Source organism: Rhinoderma darwinii, chromosome 3 (assembly GCF_050947455.1).
Source record: "Rhinoderma darwinii isolate aRhiDar2 chromosome 3, aRhiDar2.hap1, whole genome shotgun sequence".
NCBI classification, from domain to species: domain Eukaryota; kingdom Metazoa; phylum Chordata; class Amphibia; order Anura; family Rhinodermatidae; genus Rhinoderma; species Rhinoderma darwinii.
The window spans coordinates 174,976,562-174,997,031 of NC_134689.1; the positions used below are offsets into that span (position 1 = coordinate 174,976,562).

At 43.8% G+C, this 20,470-nt stretch overlaps 1 protein-coding gene across 3 annotated transcripts in view; it reads right to left on the bottom strand.

Annotated features, from left to right (window-relative positions):
- The window catches only part of PNPLA8 (patatin like domain 8, phospholipase A2), a 70,321-nt gene that overhangs the window by 16,851 nt on the left and 33,000 nt on the right, over positions 1–20,470 (bottom strand). For all 3 annotated transcript variants that reach the window (XM_075857072.1, XM_075857074.1, XM_075857073.1), the window contains 3 exons: positions 19,794–19,965; positions 16,478–16,535; positions 7,787–7,981 (listed from right to left, as the gene is read on the bottom strand). In XM_075857072.1, the coding sequence (XP_075713187.1) occupies positions 7,787–7,981; positions 16,478–16,535; positions 19,794–19,965 (425 nt within the window). The remainder of the gene's footprint in view (positions 1–7,786; positions 7,982–16,477; positions 16,536–19,793; positions 19,966–20,470) is intronic.

Sequence of the window (20,470 nt, forward strand, 5' to 3'; positions counted from 1 at the left end):
ATTTAAAAGAGGTCGCCTTGTTGTGGCAGGTTGGCTCACACAATTTGATCAAAATGTGCGCTAAGAACCTCACATTTGTAAGTAAAAGTAGCAGTAATGCAAAATGATCTAGATACAGCGCTTTTAATAGTCTTAGCGTTTGCAGAGTGCAGTTGCAATGTGTTTTTTTTATGTGTATCATTTGCAGTCACAGCATACGGGCATCTGCACATTTTTAATTTTGTTAGGATGTGCTGACCAATTTTTTTTGTGTTTTAATCTCCTTCAGGAGAAAATGAATACATTCTCCATAAAGCAAAAGCATAATAATATGTTGGAACTTTATAGATACAACATAACACTATTCTTTATTTCTCAAAGAGCAGCAAGTGTCAGTTAATTTATTAAGTATGCAAATTATCAAAAGTGGCAATTCTATTCTGCTCTATATGCATTTCGTTAGCACTTACTTTACCCTCCTGAGAGATATTTCTTACGTTGATACATTTTGCATTGATTGTCATTTGCAGAAATCAGTCCCTGGATAAAGTTTGCTATTTTATATGCGGAACACAAAAACAAAACCTTGAGCATGAATCCCCACGAAGCAGTAATGACACAAATTAATTCAATAAAACGAGCATCAAAATGCAGTATGCATCGAGAAATATAGGACTTGGCAGACCCAGCTGTAATATTTGGACGCAAGGTCTTCGGACTCCATAGTAACCATTTCCCATCACTGCCCGGTTAGACATGCTTTGTGTGGCTAGTGACTCCGTTCAGCTCCTTTGTTGATCGGAGAATGTAAGATACTGTTAGATTGGAGATATTTTCGATAACTATCAGTAAGCAGCTTTTTGCTCCATTTTTTATGTTCGATTCATCTTAGAGGGGCTACATGCATACGGTCAGGTGGGATACTATGCAGACTTTGACAGTGCACTTGAACTGTTCAAATGTCAATGCAGTGACTTTATTTGACTGCCTCATTATTGTGACTTGAAACTATGGTGGGTTGACGCATGAATCTGAAAAACACTACAAGTCACTGAAGTTGGACTTGGAACTACAAAACAGATATTAACGGTAAGGTTAAAGAGGTCCTCCGCCTACATTTATATTAAGATAAAGATGGTGAATGCGGCAGTAATAGATGTAAGATGCCTTATATCCACTGCCCTATTCTTACATAGTTACATAGTTACATAGTTAGTACGGCTGAAAAAAGACACATGTCCATCAAGTTCAACCAAGGGAAGGGAAAAGGGAAGGAAAAATTTCTACACATAGGAGCTAATATTTTTTTGTTCTAGGAAATTATCTAACCCTTTTTTAAAGCCATCTACTGTCCCTGCTGTGACCAGCTCCTGCGGTAGGCTATTCCATAAATTCACAGTTCTCACTGTAAAGAAGCCTTGTCGCCTCTGCAGCTTGAACCTTTTTTTCTCCAGACGGAGGGAGTGCCCCCTTGTTTTTTGAGGGGGTTTTACAAGGAACAGGATTTCACCATATTTTTTGTATGTGCCATTAATATATTTATATAAGTTAATCATGTCCCCCCTTAGTCTTCTTTTTTCAAGGCTAAATAGGTTTAATTCTTTCAATCTTTCCTCATAACTTAAATTCTCCATGCCCCTTATTAGCTTCGTTGCTCTTCTTTGTATTTTTTCCAACTCCAGGGCATCCTTTCTATGAACTGGAGCCCAGAACTGAACTGCATATTCTAGATGAGGCCTCACTAATGCTTTGTAAAGTGGCAATATTACATCTCTGTCCCGCGAGTCCATGCCTCTTTTAATACACGACAATATCTTGCTGGCCTTTGAAGCAGCTGATTGACACTGCATGCTGTTATTGAGTTTATGATTTACAAGTACACCCAGATCCTTCTCAACAAGTGAATCCGCCAGTGTAGCGCCCCCTAGGACATATGATGCATGCAGGTTGTTGGTACCAAGATGCATAACTTTACATTTATCTACATTAAACTTCATTTGCCAAGTGGACGCCCAAACACTTAGTTTGTTTAAATCTGCCTGTAATTCATGAACATCTTCCATAGTCTGAACTATATTACATAGCTTGGTGTCATCTGCAAAAATAGAAATAGTGCTATTAATCCCTTCCTCTATATCATTAATAAATAAGTTGAATAATAGTGGTCCCAGCACTGAACCCTGGGGTACACCACTTATAACCGGGGACCATTCAGAGAAGGAATCATTGACCACAACCCTCTGGATACGGTCCTTGAGCCAATTCTCAATCCAATTCTCTGCCCTCAGTTAAGCGGCACCCCTTTCTTCAGCTGAAGACCTCAGTATTGTGAGATAGAGTGTGGCTAGGGATGTGCTGCCTGGAACTCCACTGAAAAGACGGCTTTCATTAGGTAATGTATCCCCAGCAATCATCAGACATCACTCAATGCAAAGCGGTGTATGAATATGCGTTCACACCCTCCCGATGGAATAGTCATTGGATCAGATTCATTCCTATGGAGACTCAAACTCATGCCAAAGTGCATCAATCTGCATCTGCCTTCATCAGTTCAGGCGTGATGGTTTTATCAGGATTTTTTTTGTTTTAAAGCATTGAGATCAATATGTGACAGAGTGAGAAAACAATGAAAACTGATGCAATATGATATCAATTTGTCATCAGAGCAAAACAACTTATTGCAAAACAAAAACACAATTATGAATCCCGACCCCATCGCCAGCCTCTGTCTCATGCCAACTCTGAACAATATATATTGACATGTATGTAAGATATGATTTATGGGCTGTTTATAGACACTATTCCTAAACTAAATCATAGAAAAATTCTTTGCTTATGTTTCCCCCAGACAATGTTCCTTCCTCCCTGTTAATACACATTATTATTGTTTTTAATAAGGCCATTTCATTAACCCCTTAAGGACACGGCCAATTTTAGCCTTGAGGACAGAGCAATTTTTTTTACATTTCCCTCTTTGCATCCCGACGCTCATAACGCTTTTATTTTTTGTACGACGTAGTTGTATGAGACTTTGTTTTTTGCGGGACGAGTTGTACTTTATGTACGTACCATTTGTTGGTACAAATACATTATCGTTTAATTTCTATAAATTTTTAATTAGATTAAAATGCCGAAAAAAAGCAGTTGTGCAGCAGTTTTATTATTTTTTTTTTTACACCATACACCGATCATAATAAAGAATGGTATACATTTGTAGTACAGGTTGTTACGGTCGTGGCGATACCAAATATGTCTATATTATTTCATGTTTTGGGACTTATATCTTAAAAAGTTGATTTATTATAAAAAATGTGTGTTTGTGTATTTTATTTATTTATTTACCATTATTTTTTTTTTACATTCATTTAACTTTTTTTTTTAATCCCATAAAGGGATTTATCATTTTGATTTTTATTTTGTAACTGTAATGTACTGGCATAGATCTATATGCCAGTACATTAGCCTGTTACTGATCGTACACAGGCAGTTGTTAGGGCATACCTCAGTATGCCCTAACAACAGTAAATATGTTCAGACAGCCCTGGGGTCCTTCACTGGACCCTGGGCTGTCTGGCCATATGAGTTATGGGCTTTGATCGCGTCACAGTTATTTTCTGTGACGCGATCAATGTGCAGTCCCCTCTCCTTGAACGCTGCGATCAGCTGTCATCGCGGCGTTCAAAGGGTTAACGGCGGAGAGAAGATGTTTCTCTTCTCTCCGCTGTCAGAGCGGGGCTGTGGCTGTGTATTACAGCCGTTGACCCGGCGCGCACAGAGACGGCTGTCACACTGGACGAGTATGCTCGTCCTAATGCGCGAAGTGCTCGCCGCTCAGGACGAGCATACTCGTCCTGTGTCGGCAACCAGTTAAACCAACCATTTCTGATCAATATATTCTACAGCTGAATATATAAGGCCCACGAGGATGTGATTGGACTTCAAAGAGTGTATAATCCCTTTTCTTTAGAGGTGTCTATTTTTCTTAAAGCCCAAACGGCTGCTGCTATTGGAGAAACCTCCTGGGGATTCAGTCAATAAATGAAATTATTGTTGCGATTGCGGCGATACCAAATGTATATAGATTTTGTATGTTTTATTACTTTTACACAATAAAAACACTTTTTTTTTTCTAAATTATTTGTTTTTGTGTCGCCATGTTTTAAGAGCCATCATTTTTTTTATTTTTCCGTCGATGCAGCTGTATGAGGGCTTGTTTTTTATTGGTACCATTTTGGAGTATATTCGACTTTTTGATCACTTTTTATCAAATTTTTTGAAGGCAGGATGACCAGAAAACAGCAATTCTGGCATTATTTTTTACGGTGTTCACCGTGCGGGTTAAATAACATAATAGCTTTATAGGTGGGGTTAATAGGGACGCGGCGATACCAAATATGTGTAATGTTTTAATTAAGTATTTTATAAAGGGAAAATGTGTGTTTTTTATTTATTTATTATTAACTTTATTAAACTTTTTGATAACTTTATTTTTAGTTCCACTAGGGGACTTCACTATGCGATCTTCTGATCACTTTTATAATATACTGCAATACTTCTGTATTGCAGGGTATTATTGCCTGTCAGTGTAAAACTGGCAGGCACCTGCTAGGTTGTGCCTCAGGCATGCCTAGCAGGCATCCACTACAGGAAGACCTGGGGCCCTTTGTTGGGCCCCCGGCTGCCATAGAAGCCATCGGCACCCTGCGATTGCCATTCCAGGGTGCCGGTGGAGTGAGAGGGGGAGCTCCCTCCCTCCAAAACCACTTGGATGCGGCGCTCGCTATTTAGTGCCGCATCTAAGGGGAGATAGATGTTGAAATCAATCCCGCCGTTAGAGCAGGCGCCCGGCTGTCTTTAGACCGCCCGACACCCGCTTTAGCCGGCACAGGACACCCGTGCCGGGCTTATGACACAGCGACATGAAGAAGGCGGTGCTCTGGCATAAGTACCCTTAACGGCTGCCGTGAAAAGGTATATTGGCGGTCGTTAAGGGGTTAAAAGACAGTATATATCAGGAAAGAGATTCTTTTTTTAGTAAATGATATAAGAAAACATACGATAAACATTGAAAGGAAAACACACACGATGTAGCAAAAAGGACTTATTTAATGACTAAGGCTTTATTCACATGAACGTGTCAGTTTTGCGCACGTAAAAAACTTGTTTTTCCTGCGTTGCAGTTCCGCGTGACATACAGTTGACATATGCGCACTGTACACGTATCTCACACGTTTTTTACGTCGAGAAAAAGAAAAACACCACCTTCAGTTGTTTTTTTTTGCTATTTCTTTGGCAACTGTTGCGTGAATCACGGACAGCACACGGATGTGCGTCCGTGTGCTCTCCGTGATTTTCACGCACAAATTGACTTCAATGGGTGCGTGATGCGCAAAATACGCACATTAAATTGCATAGGTCCATGTGACGTCCGTTGTTTTAACGCACGAAACACAGACGTGAAATACGCTTGTGTGAATAAGGCCTAAGACACAGGATATGCAAGGTAAATGGCATAAAGTGCATAGTGAAATGCCTCATATATTAAGTGCAGAACCCTGGACTGAACAGGTCGGTAAATCTGTTACAAATGCTATAGTGCATAATCAAACATGTAAATGCATAAAAAGTACACTAGGAAATAAGGCACTTGACTAAGGCCCCATACACTTGACTGTAAAAATTGTCCATAATTGCGGACCGTAATACAGTCCGCAATAACGGACCCATTCAGTTCTATTGGCAGCGAACACCTTTCCATATCACTACGGATGGGTGTCCGTGCCGTATAAATGTCCCGAAAACTATGGAACATGTCCGTTGTTTTGCATTTTACAGGACGTGCTCCCATACTTTGTATGGGAGCTCGACCCGAAAATGCAGATGGCCGTGCCCGCAATCGCGGTTCGTAATTAAGGGCACGGCTGTGTGCATGGGCCCTAAGTGGTTTACCACCTACCCAAAAATCTATATCAATAGTTAAAGATAAGCATTGAGTTCAGCAAACATTGGAGGGAAGGTAAAGTAAAAACACACAAAAACAATAAATATTTTGTAGTAAAAATGATTACTAACAGTAGCACGTTTGTGGCCACGTGGTATCATTTGAGCTTTTTTAGCATCACCCTGAATGAGAGATGTGGGGGAGAAGGGGCTCACTAAATAGTTGAAGGGGACTGTACGGACTGTCCAGGTGACAAATCCCTTTTCAAGATATCAAAATAATTTCTGTCCAACAAAGGGTGGAAGTCCCATGTTCAGCGCAGCTAGCAGAATTTTAGTACTGTAGAGCACTCGCTGAATTAACAGACGTCACTAACATCTACTGAAACCAAGGGACGTCATGTAAAACTTTGCTAAACCTGCTCCTGTATTAAGCTCCCCTATAGAAGCAGTCCAACTTTTTCTTTCCTTTAAGTCACTTTTAAATACAAAAGATATGATTGAATGATATGGCCCTTACCCTGGTAATTGCCAGAGATCTGGATTTGACCCTAGTGCTAATTTTCAGTAATGCTGTCCCTGCTTCCACTAGGTCAAAACAGTATTTAGATCTGCCGCCCGCTTAGGAGCCACATGTAGGGAGCCCAAGACACTCCTGAGCCACTTGTTAGGGAACATTGCTTTGCAGCAGCATATAGGAGAACTCCTGGGATCAAACACAAGGGCCTCTAAGAACTGCAAACTCATTAAGCCCTTGGAAGAAGTTTCAGTAAAGGATGAAAAGGCTTTAGTGAAAATACATTGGGGCAGATTTACTATTTAACGGTCTTAACTTTTTTCAACACACTCGACAGGGGCATGGCTTAGCGGGAAAGGGGTGTGGTTTTGAGGAGGGCGTGGCTTAAAATATGCCAAGATTTAGGCACCAAAAACTAGCGGGAACTATGCAAAATAATAGGTAGTATAAGAAAGAGAAAAGTGTCTTGCAGGCCTAGCAAGACGCACCAAATTTATCATACAGCGTGCACCACTGTGATAAATTTGACACATCTTCTGACTGCCTTGTTTAAATTTACGCCTCATCGTGTTTGGCTTTGTACGCAATGCACTATATATGGTGTAATAAAGCAAAACAAATGTAAGTGGTAACAAAGATCTAAATCCAATTTGTTGCCTTCTGACAGCTTAGATGTGAACAATGATCATAACCAGACAAAGAATGGTGGACATTAAGGAGGCTTGACAGCAAAGTTATGAAGTCAGAGGAAATAACAGGCTATGGCCAGGCATGAAGCAGGTAAAGATGAAATTATGAAGACAATAATCAGATATTACAGTTATAGGTACTGTCATGTAATTTACTCTTAAATAACAGTAAATCCATTTGCACAAGGCAAGGGAAGGAGTGGCGGATAAATGATGATGTCAACATGAACCGTGGTGCACTGGAGAGGAACAGGATTTGCTCTGTCAAGGGTAACATGGCTCATTCATTTAGGAATCTGAGCAAGTGATGCCAGAAGGCACAATATTCTGTGCTTCAGTAATGCTTTTTATTAGTGTCAAGGCTGTCAGGCTGCTAGCGAATAATTTCAGTTCAGGTTTCTTTTTTGTTTTATAGGATTAGGTCAATCACAGTCTGTAGAAAATAATGATGTGAAGTGGAGGATGTGTTTGACACGATTATCCATCAGCCTTCAGGCACCTTCACCAAACTGTGCTCAGTGAAGATGTGCTACTAAATCCTGGATACTAAAGTCAGTATAATGTAATGAGGTGAATAACAACTTGTATTACAATACGAACACAAAAAAATTCTAGAACCAGGCTAAATAAAAAATTATGAGGTTGTGGATATGCCACTCACCTGATGCAAGTCATTTCCGAGTACATATTCCTGGAAGTACCCTGGTGCCGCAGATGAAGCTCGAATAGCTTGCCACAGATTATATTGACATCCTCCTATATAAGGCGATTTAACACCTGGATAATGGTTGTAGTTCCGGAACACAAACGCCTTTAATGGTATTCCTCTATTAACAATGGTGCTCACAGAAGCAACCTACAATAATCAAAGATAAACATGGTATAACAACAATGGCCATGTATTCATTTCTCAGCACAACCAGGTTTAAAATACAACTCTTCTCTTCAGGATAAATTATCAAAAATGTCACAAATAGAGAACTAAATTAACTAGACGGCAAAACATTCCCAAACACAAAATTTCCATGAAGCTTCAAAAGCAAAAACAAAACAAAACCAAAATCACTAATCTAGAAGGCAACATTCTGGCAATATCAAAATATTTGATACAAATGACAAGCTAGATTTTAAGGTTCACTTTGTTAATGTTGGATTTAGGCTTCGTTCGCATCTGCGTTGGGGTCCCGTTCTGAGGTTTCCGTCAGAATGGGACCATGAGCAGACACAAACCAGAGGTTTCTGTTCCCATCACCATTGATTTCAAGTAGACTACGCTATTGCTTCCGGCAAAATGACGGATCCGGTGCACAACAGAGGAAAACGGAAACCATGTGCACCGAATCCGTCACCATTGAAATCAATGGTGATGGAAACAGAAACTTCTGGTTTCCGTTAGTGCCAGTTTGTGTCTGTTCAGGGTCCCGTTCTGACGGAAAGCTCCAACGGAACGTCAGAACGGGACCCCAACGCAGATGTGAACGAAGGCTAAGATTGTACCTACTATGAGATAGAGATACTTCATTTGCACTGTTGCCATATAGAAATGACAAAATCGGAGTTCTGACACTCCACTATGTAAGGTGGCTATACACATTTGACAGCTGAACACTCGTTCGGCCATCAATTGTTTCTCCCGACCCCCATACACATTCGGCTCGGCTGAGTGTGAATGTGAACTCAATGGAGTAGAGGGGAAATAAGCCATGGCCAGACACTCTGGCAGCGGCTTATATCCCGAGAGAAGAAAATATTGCCATGGAATCGAACATGCTGAATCCTTCTTTCCCCGACATCTGCCGTTGGGGGGAGAATCGGCACACCCCCATACACAGCAGTGTTTCAGCAGACGTTCATTTAATTAGCATGGGCACATGCGTGTAAACGGGAAAATCATGAGTTGCCATTGCTCACCATAGTACCAGAATTCCATAAAACCATTATTATGTGCTGGCATTGTTGTAATTGTCTGTTTATATCTGTTAGTATGTTGTAAATGCATTGTCTGCACATCAATATTGTACAAGGCAATTACACTGACCTTGTAATGTAGATCCATCCCCTAAACACCAGACTACTTATACTGCTGAGCCGCTGCACTATTGCAGCCATTTAGAGTGTCCTACAAAGCGCCAGACCGTGGAATTCACATGATGATGATACAGCACTTCCTGTTGGGAAGTCGTAGTCAATACGGGATGTTTTAGAAGACAGTGTCAAGACTCATCAGGAACTTTTCCAGTGGCACATACGCACAGAGTGGCTGACATTCAGAAACAGTACGTCTGGTGCCTCCGTCAATTGAATTACTATTTGCAATGCAACATTTTATGAAGTGGCCTTTGTGTTTCACTGCAGCTAAACAGCATTACATCAGTACTTGATAAAGCAGAACATAACAGTGAATAAACTCCTCATCCCACAGTTGTATTATACTAACTGAATAATTGATCCACTTAAAGGGAAGTGATGCTATTCAAAGCCGGAACACAACGGTCTTACAATAAGCTCTTGTTGTAAAATATAAAAGCAGAAATATTATTTTTTTGTAATATTCTAATGATATTATAGAAAGAATAATAAATAATCCTAGATCCTCCATTCTACGGAAAATGACAGGGTTCTGACAGAAGGGTTCTGACAGAAGGGTTCTGACAGAAGTTTCCGTCAGGTTAACTCCTCAACAGAAAGGCTAAGAAACCTTAGCTTCCGTTTCCCCTACCATTGATGTCAATGGTGACGGAAACGTTGTTAATGGTTTCCATTGGTCACCGTTGTGACAGGGTTCTGTTGTTTTCACGGAACCAATAGCGCAGTCGATCAATGGTGAGGGAAATGGAAGCTAAGGTTTCCGTTTGCCTTTCCGTTCAGGGGTTAACCTGACAAAAAACTCCGACTGAACCCCTCAACGGAAGGGCGACGCTGATGTGAACAGGCTCTTACAGTATGGTGCAATTTATCATACATGAACTGGACACATACCTACCATTGTTTTTATAGATTTTTTTTATTTTTTTTTATACAGGATGCTTCTGCTATGTTGCCCTCTTACACTCATTCATTAAATGGACCAGCTATCATCTGGCTGCATCCATACAGAAGAAAAGTGACAATTTGGTGCATATATATATATTAAAAGTCCAAATACAATGTCAGCCGCACAGCCTTGTAAATCGTAGGTGGGTGCCGACCTGCCCAGGTCAGGGCTAACTGACCTGCTGTAGTAGAATCCAAAAATCAGGCAGCACTCCAAGGTATAAGCAATATATCACTTGAGAAAGGCTCCTGTGTTGAGCTGAAACGTCGTGTGTATATAGACCAATAAAGCACCTTTTTCTACCTTGCTTATACCTTGGAGTGCTGCCTGATTTTTGGATTATATTATATATATATATACACACACACACACACACACACACACACACACACACACACACACACACACACACACACACACACACACACACACACACACACACACACACACACACACAGTGAAGGAAATAAGTATTTGATCCCTTGCTGATTTTGTAAGTTTGCTCATGTCTTTGACAGTGGGCAGTCTAGAATTTTTAGGCTAGGTTAATTTTACCAGTGAGAGATAGATTATATAAAAAAAAAAAAAAAAAACAGAAAATCACTGTCACAATTATATATATTTATTTGCATTGTGCACAGAGAAATAAGTATTTGATCCCTTTGGCAAACAAGACTTCATACTTGGTGGCAAAACCCTTGTTGGCAAGCACAGCAGTCAGACGTTTTTTGTAGTTGATGATGAGGTTTGCACACATGTTAGATGGAATTTTGGCCCACTCCTCTTTGCAGATCATCTGTAAATCATTAAGATTTCAAGGCTGTCGCTTGGCAACTCAGATCTTCAGCTCCCTCCATAAGTTTTCGATGGGATTAAGGTCTGGAGACTGGCTAGGCCACTCCATGACCTTAATGTGCTTCTTTTTGAGCCACTCCTTTGTTGCCTTGGCTGTATGTTTCGGGTCATTGTCGTGCTGGAAGACCCAGCCACGAGCCATTTTTTATGTCCTGGTGGAGGGAAGGAGGTTGTCACTCAGGATTTGACGGTACATGGCTCCATCCATTCTCCCATTGATGTGGTGAAGTAGTCCTGTGCCCTTAGCAGAGAAACACCCCCAAAACATAATGTTTCCACCTCCATGCTTGACAGTGGGGATGGTGTTCTTTGGGTCATAGGCAGCATTTCTCTTCCTCCAAACACGGCGAGTTGAGTTAATGCCAAAGAGCTAAATTTTAGTCTCATCTGACCACAGCACCTTCTCCCAATCACTCTCAGAATCATCCAGATGTTCATTTGCAAACTTCAGACAGGCCTGTACATGTGCCTTCTTGAGCAGGGGGACCTTGCGGGCACTGCAGGATTTAAATCCATTACGGCGTAATGTGTTACCAATGGTTTTCTTGGTGACTGTGGTCCCAGCTGCCTTGAGATCATTAACAAGTTCCCCCCGTGTAGTTTTCGGCTGAGCTCTCACCTTCCTCAGGATCAAGGATACCCCACGAGGTGAGATTTTGCATGGAGCCCCAGATCGATGTCGATTGACAGTCATTTTGTATGTCTTCCATTTTCTTACTATTGCACCAACAGTTGTCTCCTTCTCACCCAGCGTCTTACTTATGGTTTTGTAACCCATTCCAGCCTTGTGCAGGTCTATGATCTTGTCCCTGACATCCTTAGAAAACTCTTTGGTCTTGCCCATGTTGTAGAGGTTAGAGTCAGACTGATTAATTGAGTCTGTGGACAGGAGTCTTTTATACAGGTGACCATTTAAGACAGCTGTCTTTAATGCAGGCACCAAGTTGATTTGGAGCGTGTAACTGGTCTGGAGGAGGCTGAACTCTTAAGGGTTGGTAGGGGATCAAATACTTATTTCTCTGTGCACAATGCAAATAAATATATATAATTTTGACTATGTGATTTTCTGTTTTTTTTTTTTTAAATATAATCTCTCTCACTGGTAAAATTAACCTAGCCTAAAAATTCTAGACTGTTCATGTCTTTGACAGTGGGCAAACTTACAAAATCAGCAAGGGATCAAATACTTATTTCCTTCACTGTATGTATTATATATATATATATATATATATGTATGTATATATACACATACACACTGTAGTAGTAATAGATAGTTACATGCTGGGAAATATTCTTGTTCAACATATCAGATTCCGCTCTATCAATAATTTGACTACTGTTATATGGAAGTAGCACTGGCAAATACTAATACGAGAGAGGCGCGCGAGAATCTTCTGTGTGACATGTGTACGGGAGACGACATAGCAGCTTGTCTCTGCCCACTCTGGAGCGGAGTTCAGGGACAACTGACAATTCGATATTAAGTCTGCAGAAGGGAAAGCTGCTGAAAATTGCAGTAAACATGTCAGAAATATTGTTATTCCTCATGTACACTACATACACAGAACAGAGGCGAATGGTGAAAAGTCACCTGAAACGACAGTTACTATTTAACGAATAGAATCAGAATACTCAGGAAGCACCTTATATAATCAGCGCGAGAGAGGGGGGGGCGCGAGAGAGGGGGGGGCGAGAGAGGGGGGGGCGCGAGAGAGGGGGGCGCGAGAGAGGGGGGCGAGAGAGAGGGGGGCGAGAGAGAGGGGGGCGAGAGAGAGGGGGGGCGAGAGAGAGGGGGGCGAGAGAGAGGGGGGCGAGAGAGAGGGGGGCGAGAGAGAGAGAGGGAGAGAGGGAGAGGCGAGAGGGAGAGAGGGAGAGAGAGAGGGAGAGGCGCGAGAGAGAGAGGGAGAGGCGCGAGAGAGAGGGAGAGGCGCGAGAGAGAGAGGGAGGGAGAGGAGAGAGAGAGAGAGGGAGAGGCGCGAGAGAGAGAGAGAGAGGGAGAGGGAGAGGCGCGAGAGAGAGAGAGGGAGAGGAGAGAGAGGGAGAGGCACGCGAGAGAGAGAGGGAGAGGCGCGAGAGAGAGAGGGAGAGGCACGAGAGAGAGAGGGAGAGGCACGCGAGAGAGAGAGGGAGAGGCGCGAGAGAGGGAGAGGCGCGCGAGAGAGAGAGGGAGAGGCGCGAGAGAGAGGGAGAGGCGCGAGAGAGAGGGAGAGGCGCGAGAGAGAGAGAGAGGGAGAGGCGCGAGAGAGAGAGAGAGAGGGAGAGGCGCGAGAGAGAGAGAGGGAGAGGCGCGAGAGAGAGAGAGGGAGAGGCGCGAGAGAGAGAGAGGGAGAGGCGCGAGAGAGAGAGAGAGAGAGAGGGAGAGGCGCGAGAGAGAGAGAGAGAGAGAGAGAGAGGGAGAGGCGCGAGAGAGAGAGAGAGGGAGAGAGGGAGAGGCGCGCAAGAGAGAGAGAGGGAGAGGCGCGAGAGAGAGGGAGAGGCGCGAGAGAGAGAGAGGGAGAGGCGCGAGAGAGAGAGGGAGAGGCGCGAGAGAGAGGCGCGAGAGAGAGAGGGAGAGGCGCGCGAGAGAGAGGGAGAGGCGCGCGAGAGAGAGGGAGAGGCGCGCGAGAGAGAGGGAGAGGCGCGCGAGAGAGAGGGAGAGGCGCGCGAGAGAGAGGGAGAGAGGGAGAGGCGCGCGAGAGAGAGAGAGAGAGAGGGAGAGAGAGAGAGAGAGAGGGAGAGGCGCAAGAGAGAGAGAGGGAGAGGCGCGAGAGAGAGAGAGGGAGAGGCACGAGAGAGAGAGAGGGAGAGGCGCGAGAGAGAGAGAGGGAGAGGCGCGAGAGAGAGAGGGAGAGGCGCGAGAGAGAGAGGGAGAGGCGCGCGAGAGAGAGGGAGAGAGGGAGAGGCGCGCGAGAGAGAGAGAGAGAGAGGGAGAGGCGCAAGAGAGAGAGAGGGAGAGGCGCGAGAGAGAGAGAGGGAGAGGCACGAGAGAGAGAGAGGGAGAGGCGCGAGAGAGAGAGAGGGAGAGGCGCGAGAGAGAGAGGGAGAGGCGCGAGAGAGAGAGGGAGAGGCGCGAGAGAGAGAGGGAGAGGCGCGAGAGAGAGAGGGAGAGGCGCGAGAGAGAGAGGGAGAGGCGCGAGAGAGAGAGAGGGAGAGGCGCGAGAGAGAGAGAGGGAGAGGCGCGCGAGAGAGAGAGAGAGAGAGGGAGAGGCGCGAGAGAGAGAGAGAGAGAGGGAGAGGCGCGAGAGAGAGAGAGAGGGAGAGGCGCGAGAGAGAGAGAGAGAGAGAGGCGCGAGAGAGAGAGGGAGAGGCGCGAGAGAGAGAGGGAGAGGCGCGAGAGAGAGAGGGAGAGGCGCGAGAGAGAGAGGGAGAGGCGCGAATAGAATCATCAGAATACTCAGGAAGCACCTTATATAATCAGTAATTTGATGCTTTTATAGTCTCAAAAGGACGTAACATAATAGAAGCATACACAGCCCCCAAAAAACAACAACACTTATTATGCTGTGACGTATACATCATCCAACGAATCCAGTCACCGCCAGACCCCATCGACAGTAATGGAGTTTGTCAGGATTTAGTATCAGAGTGGGAACTCTTCATAAAACGTAACCTTTATTCATTATTTAGATTAAAAGACTCAGGGGTGTTCGTATTCAAAAGAATTACCCAAACAGCGTTGAATTAAATACGCAACCCACAATAATCCCCTGAAGTATCCAGAAAAGATCTAGATGGCATGGTAGCATACACCATCTATGGACAAACTCCAGGGATACAAACATTTCTATCACACACAATTAGTGTCATTTCTAGGCACCAAATATTGCATAAAATAATCCCAACACTGACACTTCATATCGTCCCAATGCGTTTCCCCAACCTAGCTGGTTCATCAGGGGACAATACTGGACAAATTGTGTGTAATTGCAGACCTATAAAATGTATAGATAAATATGTAATAAATATTTGCTTGTATCGGCACATTTGTGTCAGATCACAACTCACAACTCCTGGGAGTAAAGACGACAATTGGTTGAGGAAGGAACAGGTGGATAATGATGATCCATTTTACAAGGCATGCTGGTTTGTAGAAGTTGTAGATGGAGGCTTGGCATTCCACATGGTCTGTGATGACTTCCTGGGCAGGCGTGGCATTTGTATTCAAAAAAATTACCTACAGCATTTTATTCTTAATAATGAATAAAGGTTATGTTTTATGAAGAGTTCCCACTCTGTGATACTACTTGTTTCTTTGAGGAACCCATATATTGATTTCAGTGATAATATATATTCGGCAGGATTTAACTTTTTTTTTTTCTTTTTAAAGAGGCTATGTCACCAGATTTTGCAACCCCTATCTCCTATTGCAGCAGATCGGCGCTGCAATGTAGATTACAGTAACGTTTTTGTTTTTTTTAAAACGAGCATTTTTGGCCAAGTTATGACCATTTTTATATTTATGCAAATGAGGCTTTCTAAAGTACAACTGGGCGTGTTTAAAGTAAAAGTACAACTGGGCGTGTATTATGTGTTACATCTGGGCGTGTATTATGTGCGTACATCTGGGCGTTTTTACTTGTTTTACTAGCTGGGCGTTGTGAATGGGAGTGTATGAGGCTGACAAATCAGCATCATCCACTTCTCTTCACAACGCCCAGCTTCTGGCAGTGCACAGACACAGCGTGTTCTCCAGAGATCACGCTGTGACGTCACTCACTTCCTGCCCCAGGTCCTGCATCGTGTCGGACGAGCGAGGACACATCGGCACCAGAGGCTACAGTTGATTCTGCAGCAGCATCAGCGTTTGCAGGTAAGTCGATGTAGCTACTTACCTGCAAACGCTCGTTTGTGAAGAGAAGTGGATGATGCCGATTCGTCAGCATCATACACTTCTATTCACAACGCCCAGCTAGTAAAAGAAGTAAAAACGCCCCGATGTACGCACATAATACACGCCCAGTTGTACTTTTACTTTAAACACGCCCAGTTGTACTTTTGCAAGCCTCATTTGTATAAATATAAAAATGGTCATATCTTGGCCAAAAATGCTCGTTTTTAAAAAAACAAAACGTTACTCTTATCTACATTGCAGCGCCGATCTGCTGCAATAGGAGATAGGGGTTGCAAAATCTGGTGACAGAGCCTCTTTAAATAGAAAGAATAGTGCTGCAGACTGCGCTATTTTCGTTGTAAAAAATAAATAAAATACCAGACAGCTTGATGAGAGCCCATACAGAACCCCCAAACGTAGATGTGAACATAGCCTTAACTACTGAAAAAGTGTGATTTCTGTTGTTTGGCTGAAAAAAAAAAAAAAAAAACACACACACCAAGTCATAATCACTGGAAAGGCAGCATGCCATTTGGTAGGCACAATAACATGCAATTCATTTGAGCAAACATTCAAACATCTTCCCAAAACAAAATTATAGCTATAAAAATCTGCCACGCAACAACAAAATAACTGAGCATTGAAGTACTTACTTTAGGACATAAGGGATTTCTTGCTGTTTCAATCATAAGGTCAGAACCCATTCTTTCCCTTTTAGAAGGAAAAAGAAATACAATTTACAAATATGAAAGAAGCCCAAGCATTTTTTTAATTATCATTTGCTATTATTAAATTATAGTGTATGCCTTGTATAAACCAGTTTTAGTTGATGTGTCATGTAGGGGTTGTCTGCTATCTTGGTTTCTTCTTCATCCGATATGGTTCCCCTAGTGAAGCCTACATTTCCCATCATGCCTCTGGCAGGCAGTCTCATCACACTGCACTTGCTTTGCTCTGAGTCCTATCTAATTGCAGCAAGTGATAGATCAGTGACACAGAACTTCTGTCCTCACACTGCAGTCTCAGTGTATCCTATATGATGCAGGTTCAGCCTGTCTTCTCTGCCTCCTGCTTGCCATAGATTTCTGTCAGCCGTTATACAAGCAGGAGACCGTGAGAAGCAGCAACTCAGAAATACACTGGAGATTCTGCACACAGCACTCACAGATAGTATAGACAGTTAGTGCGAGTCAGGGTAGTTTTATAACTTTGCAGCTAATCATTGTAAGGACGATTAGATCACTGCACTCCTGGACCCTTAGATCGGGCAGAAATTATCTCTTCAGCAGCACTATATACATGGGGGGACATACAGAAAAACAAGGAGGATGGAGCTGGGTGGGGGTTGAGGGGTCTCCGAGTTGACAGGATGTATTTGATAATTGTTAATGTAACCATGTAGTTCACAGGAAGTCAGCCACACAGAAGAGACTGACCTCCTGTCTACACATGAGTATGGTCTACTGTGGTAGTCAGACTCCGATCACATGGCACAGCTGCCCATAATCAAAGGGTTCAAAATGTATAGATGCAACCGAGCTGGGAAGAAGCAAACAACACTGCTAGAATATTGTAAGTAAGTTAGCATTATATGTGCAAAAAAAAATAAAAAAAAAATTTGCCCCAGTGTCTCTTGAAAAAATAAAGAATTATTTGCTGTTAATAGTAGTAACAGAGCAATAACTTTTATCAACATATCACTTGAGTCCCAGGCAGCCGCAACTTAGGCCTCATTCACACGACAGGGTCCGAGTGTCGGCCGGGAAAAATCGGCCGTTTTTGGCCGATTTTCCCGGCCGGTTTGCATCCGATTTGCATCCGTTCCGATTCCGTTCCGGGCCGAGTTGCCGTTTTTACCGGCCGATTTGGACCCGATTTGCATCCGTTTTGTTCCCTGTCCGTTTTAAAATCGGATGAATTTCATTTAAATTTGTTGCCACACACAGCCCTTTGTAGATAATGCCACAGCCCCCCTGGTAGGTAATGCCACCCAGCCCCCTGTTGGTGATGCCACATAGCCCCCTGTAGGTAATGCCACCCAGACCCCTGTAGGTAATGCCACCCAGCCCCCTGTAGGTGATGCCACCCAGCCCCCTGTAGGTGATGCCACCCTGCCCCCTGTAGGTAATGCCACCCAGCCCCCTGTAGGTGATGCCACACAGCCCCCTGTAGGCGATGCCACCCAGCCCCCTGTAGGAATACCACCCTGTCCCCTGTAGGTAATGCCACCCAGCTCCCTGTAGGTAATGCCACCCAGCTCCCTGTAGGTGATGCCACCCAGCCCCCTGTAGGCGATGCCACCCAGCCCCCTGTAGGCGATGCCACCCTGCCCCCTGTAGGCGATGCCACCCTGCCCCCTGTAGGCGATGCCACCCTGCCCCCTGTAGGTGATGCCACCCTGCCCCCTGTAGGTGATGCCACCCTGCCCCCTGTAGGTGATGCCACCCTGCCCCTGTAGGTGATGCCACCCACCAGCCCCCTGTAGGTGATGCCACCCACCAGCCCCCTGTAGGTGATGCCACCCACCAGCCCCCTGTAGGTGATGCCACCCACCCTGCCCCCTGTAGGTGATGCCACCCTGCCCCCTGTAGTTGATTCCACCCTGCCCCATGTAGTTGATTCCACCCAGCCCCCTGTAGGTGATGCCACCAAGTCCCCTGTAGGTTGCACCCATCCCCCCCCCCCTTCCAGGAGAAGTCACTGACTTCAATGTCCATATATGGACAGTGTAGTCACTCACTTCTCCTGTAGCGGAATCCCCGGCCATAGAGTCGGGGATTCCGCTGCAGAAGTACGTGACTTTGCTGTGTCCATATATGGACAGTGTAGTCACGCACTTCTCCTGTAGCGGCATCCCCGGCCATAGAGTCGGGGATTCCGCTGCAGAAGTGAGTGACTTCGCTGTGTCCATATCTGGACAGTGTAGTCACGCACTTCTCCTGTAGCGGAATCCCCAATCCCCGGCCGGGGATTGGGGATTCCGACTCCTACAGCGAGCAATAAAATACCCTCCTCCTCCTCCTCCTCACATGCACTCTGCACTGTGAGGAGGAGGAGAGAGAGTGCGCGAGCGACGGTAGACCCGGCCATCACTCGGGACACATTCCGGTGATGGCCGGGTATTACCCGGCCCCATAGACTTCTATGGGAGCCGGGCGGCCGGGCACCCGGCCGAAAATAGAGCATGTCCTATTTTTTGACGGCCGGTTTTCCCGGCCGTCAAAAAAATCGGTCGTGTGAATAGCCCCATTAGGGGTCTATTATTCCTAATGCAGTCGGGTGCCGGCCAATTTATGAACGGCCGGCACCCGGCCAGGAAACACTGTCGTGTGAATCCCGCCTTAATGGCCATTGCTATTTAGATGGATTTCTTTCAAATCAAAATCGATACAGTCAGAGGGCAAGTAAAACGGGTTATCTATCTTTAACCCAATAATTTTCACCTATGGAAAGCATAGAAATAACTGCATCTCCGGTCATGCACATTGAGATGGTGCATCAATGTATTATTTTAAAAATGCAATAATAAAAAATAGAAAAACGTGTGCATCTTTACCAAACTGTGACTTCCACTTACTTTTCAGCACATCCTACCTCTATTTCTCACAATCTCATGAATCATGCACGATAAACCATTTTCTATATTCCTCCCTGGTGATAGATTGAAGGATGTTATTCCTCATTGTTAACTGTCCCACAATCCTGACATGTATAGCCAACTAGGTTTTGTAGCAGCATGCCCTACATGTTGTGGATTTGTAGCAATTATTTTGCCACGAATAAGGAAAATCTGCAGAAAAACGTAGCACAGAAAATTTCCAACACTTCCGAACATGACCTACAAGGGTTTATGAACTTCGAAGTGGATCTAAAATATTTAATTTGCAATATTGTGTGCCCTCTGCGGTGAAGATTACAATCTTATTACATAATAAACCGGCGTGATATGGTAAAACGCTGCATACTTACTTGAGCATTTTTTCCCACATTTCACTGTTATAGTAGGCATGGCTCCAGCCCATTTTAACTGTTCCAACAATAACATTCTGCTTAAAGACGTCACTTCCTAATTTACGATATAGGTCTTCACATTCATCAAGTGGTATGTGGAATAATCCCAGCATAAATGCCAGTATAGCCCCTAATAAGAAACAAAACATGTATGTATAGAACAAGCCTAAAAATACATAAAAAGCAACACAAAATTGTGAATCGCTATCCTATTGTGAAACTATCCCTGAATAATCAGCCCTAAGCAGCTATTATACAACGGCTAAGTGCTTAAGATCCCAAAAGGTCACCATAGAACCTCGAAACAACACCATGAAAATCAACAATTATTAAATTGGGATTAAACGGTCCAACATGCAACATATCTGCTAGAAATGAGATTCTAAGCGATCAGAATACCAACAACTGCACTTTATCATACTTCACAATACGCACATACAAGCCATTTCTGCATTTAAAAAGATGTTATAATTCTACATACATATGAAGGCCCGATTATCTAGGTGGTTTCCAAAAATGATGGCTTAATATGTTTTCAGATATTCCATATAAAAGGTTTTGCGTTAATGGGCAAAAACTGTGTTTTTAGTACTTTGTACTATTTGCTCGGATTAGCTCCATAGGACATGTCAAAA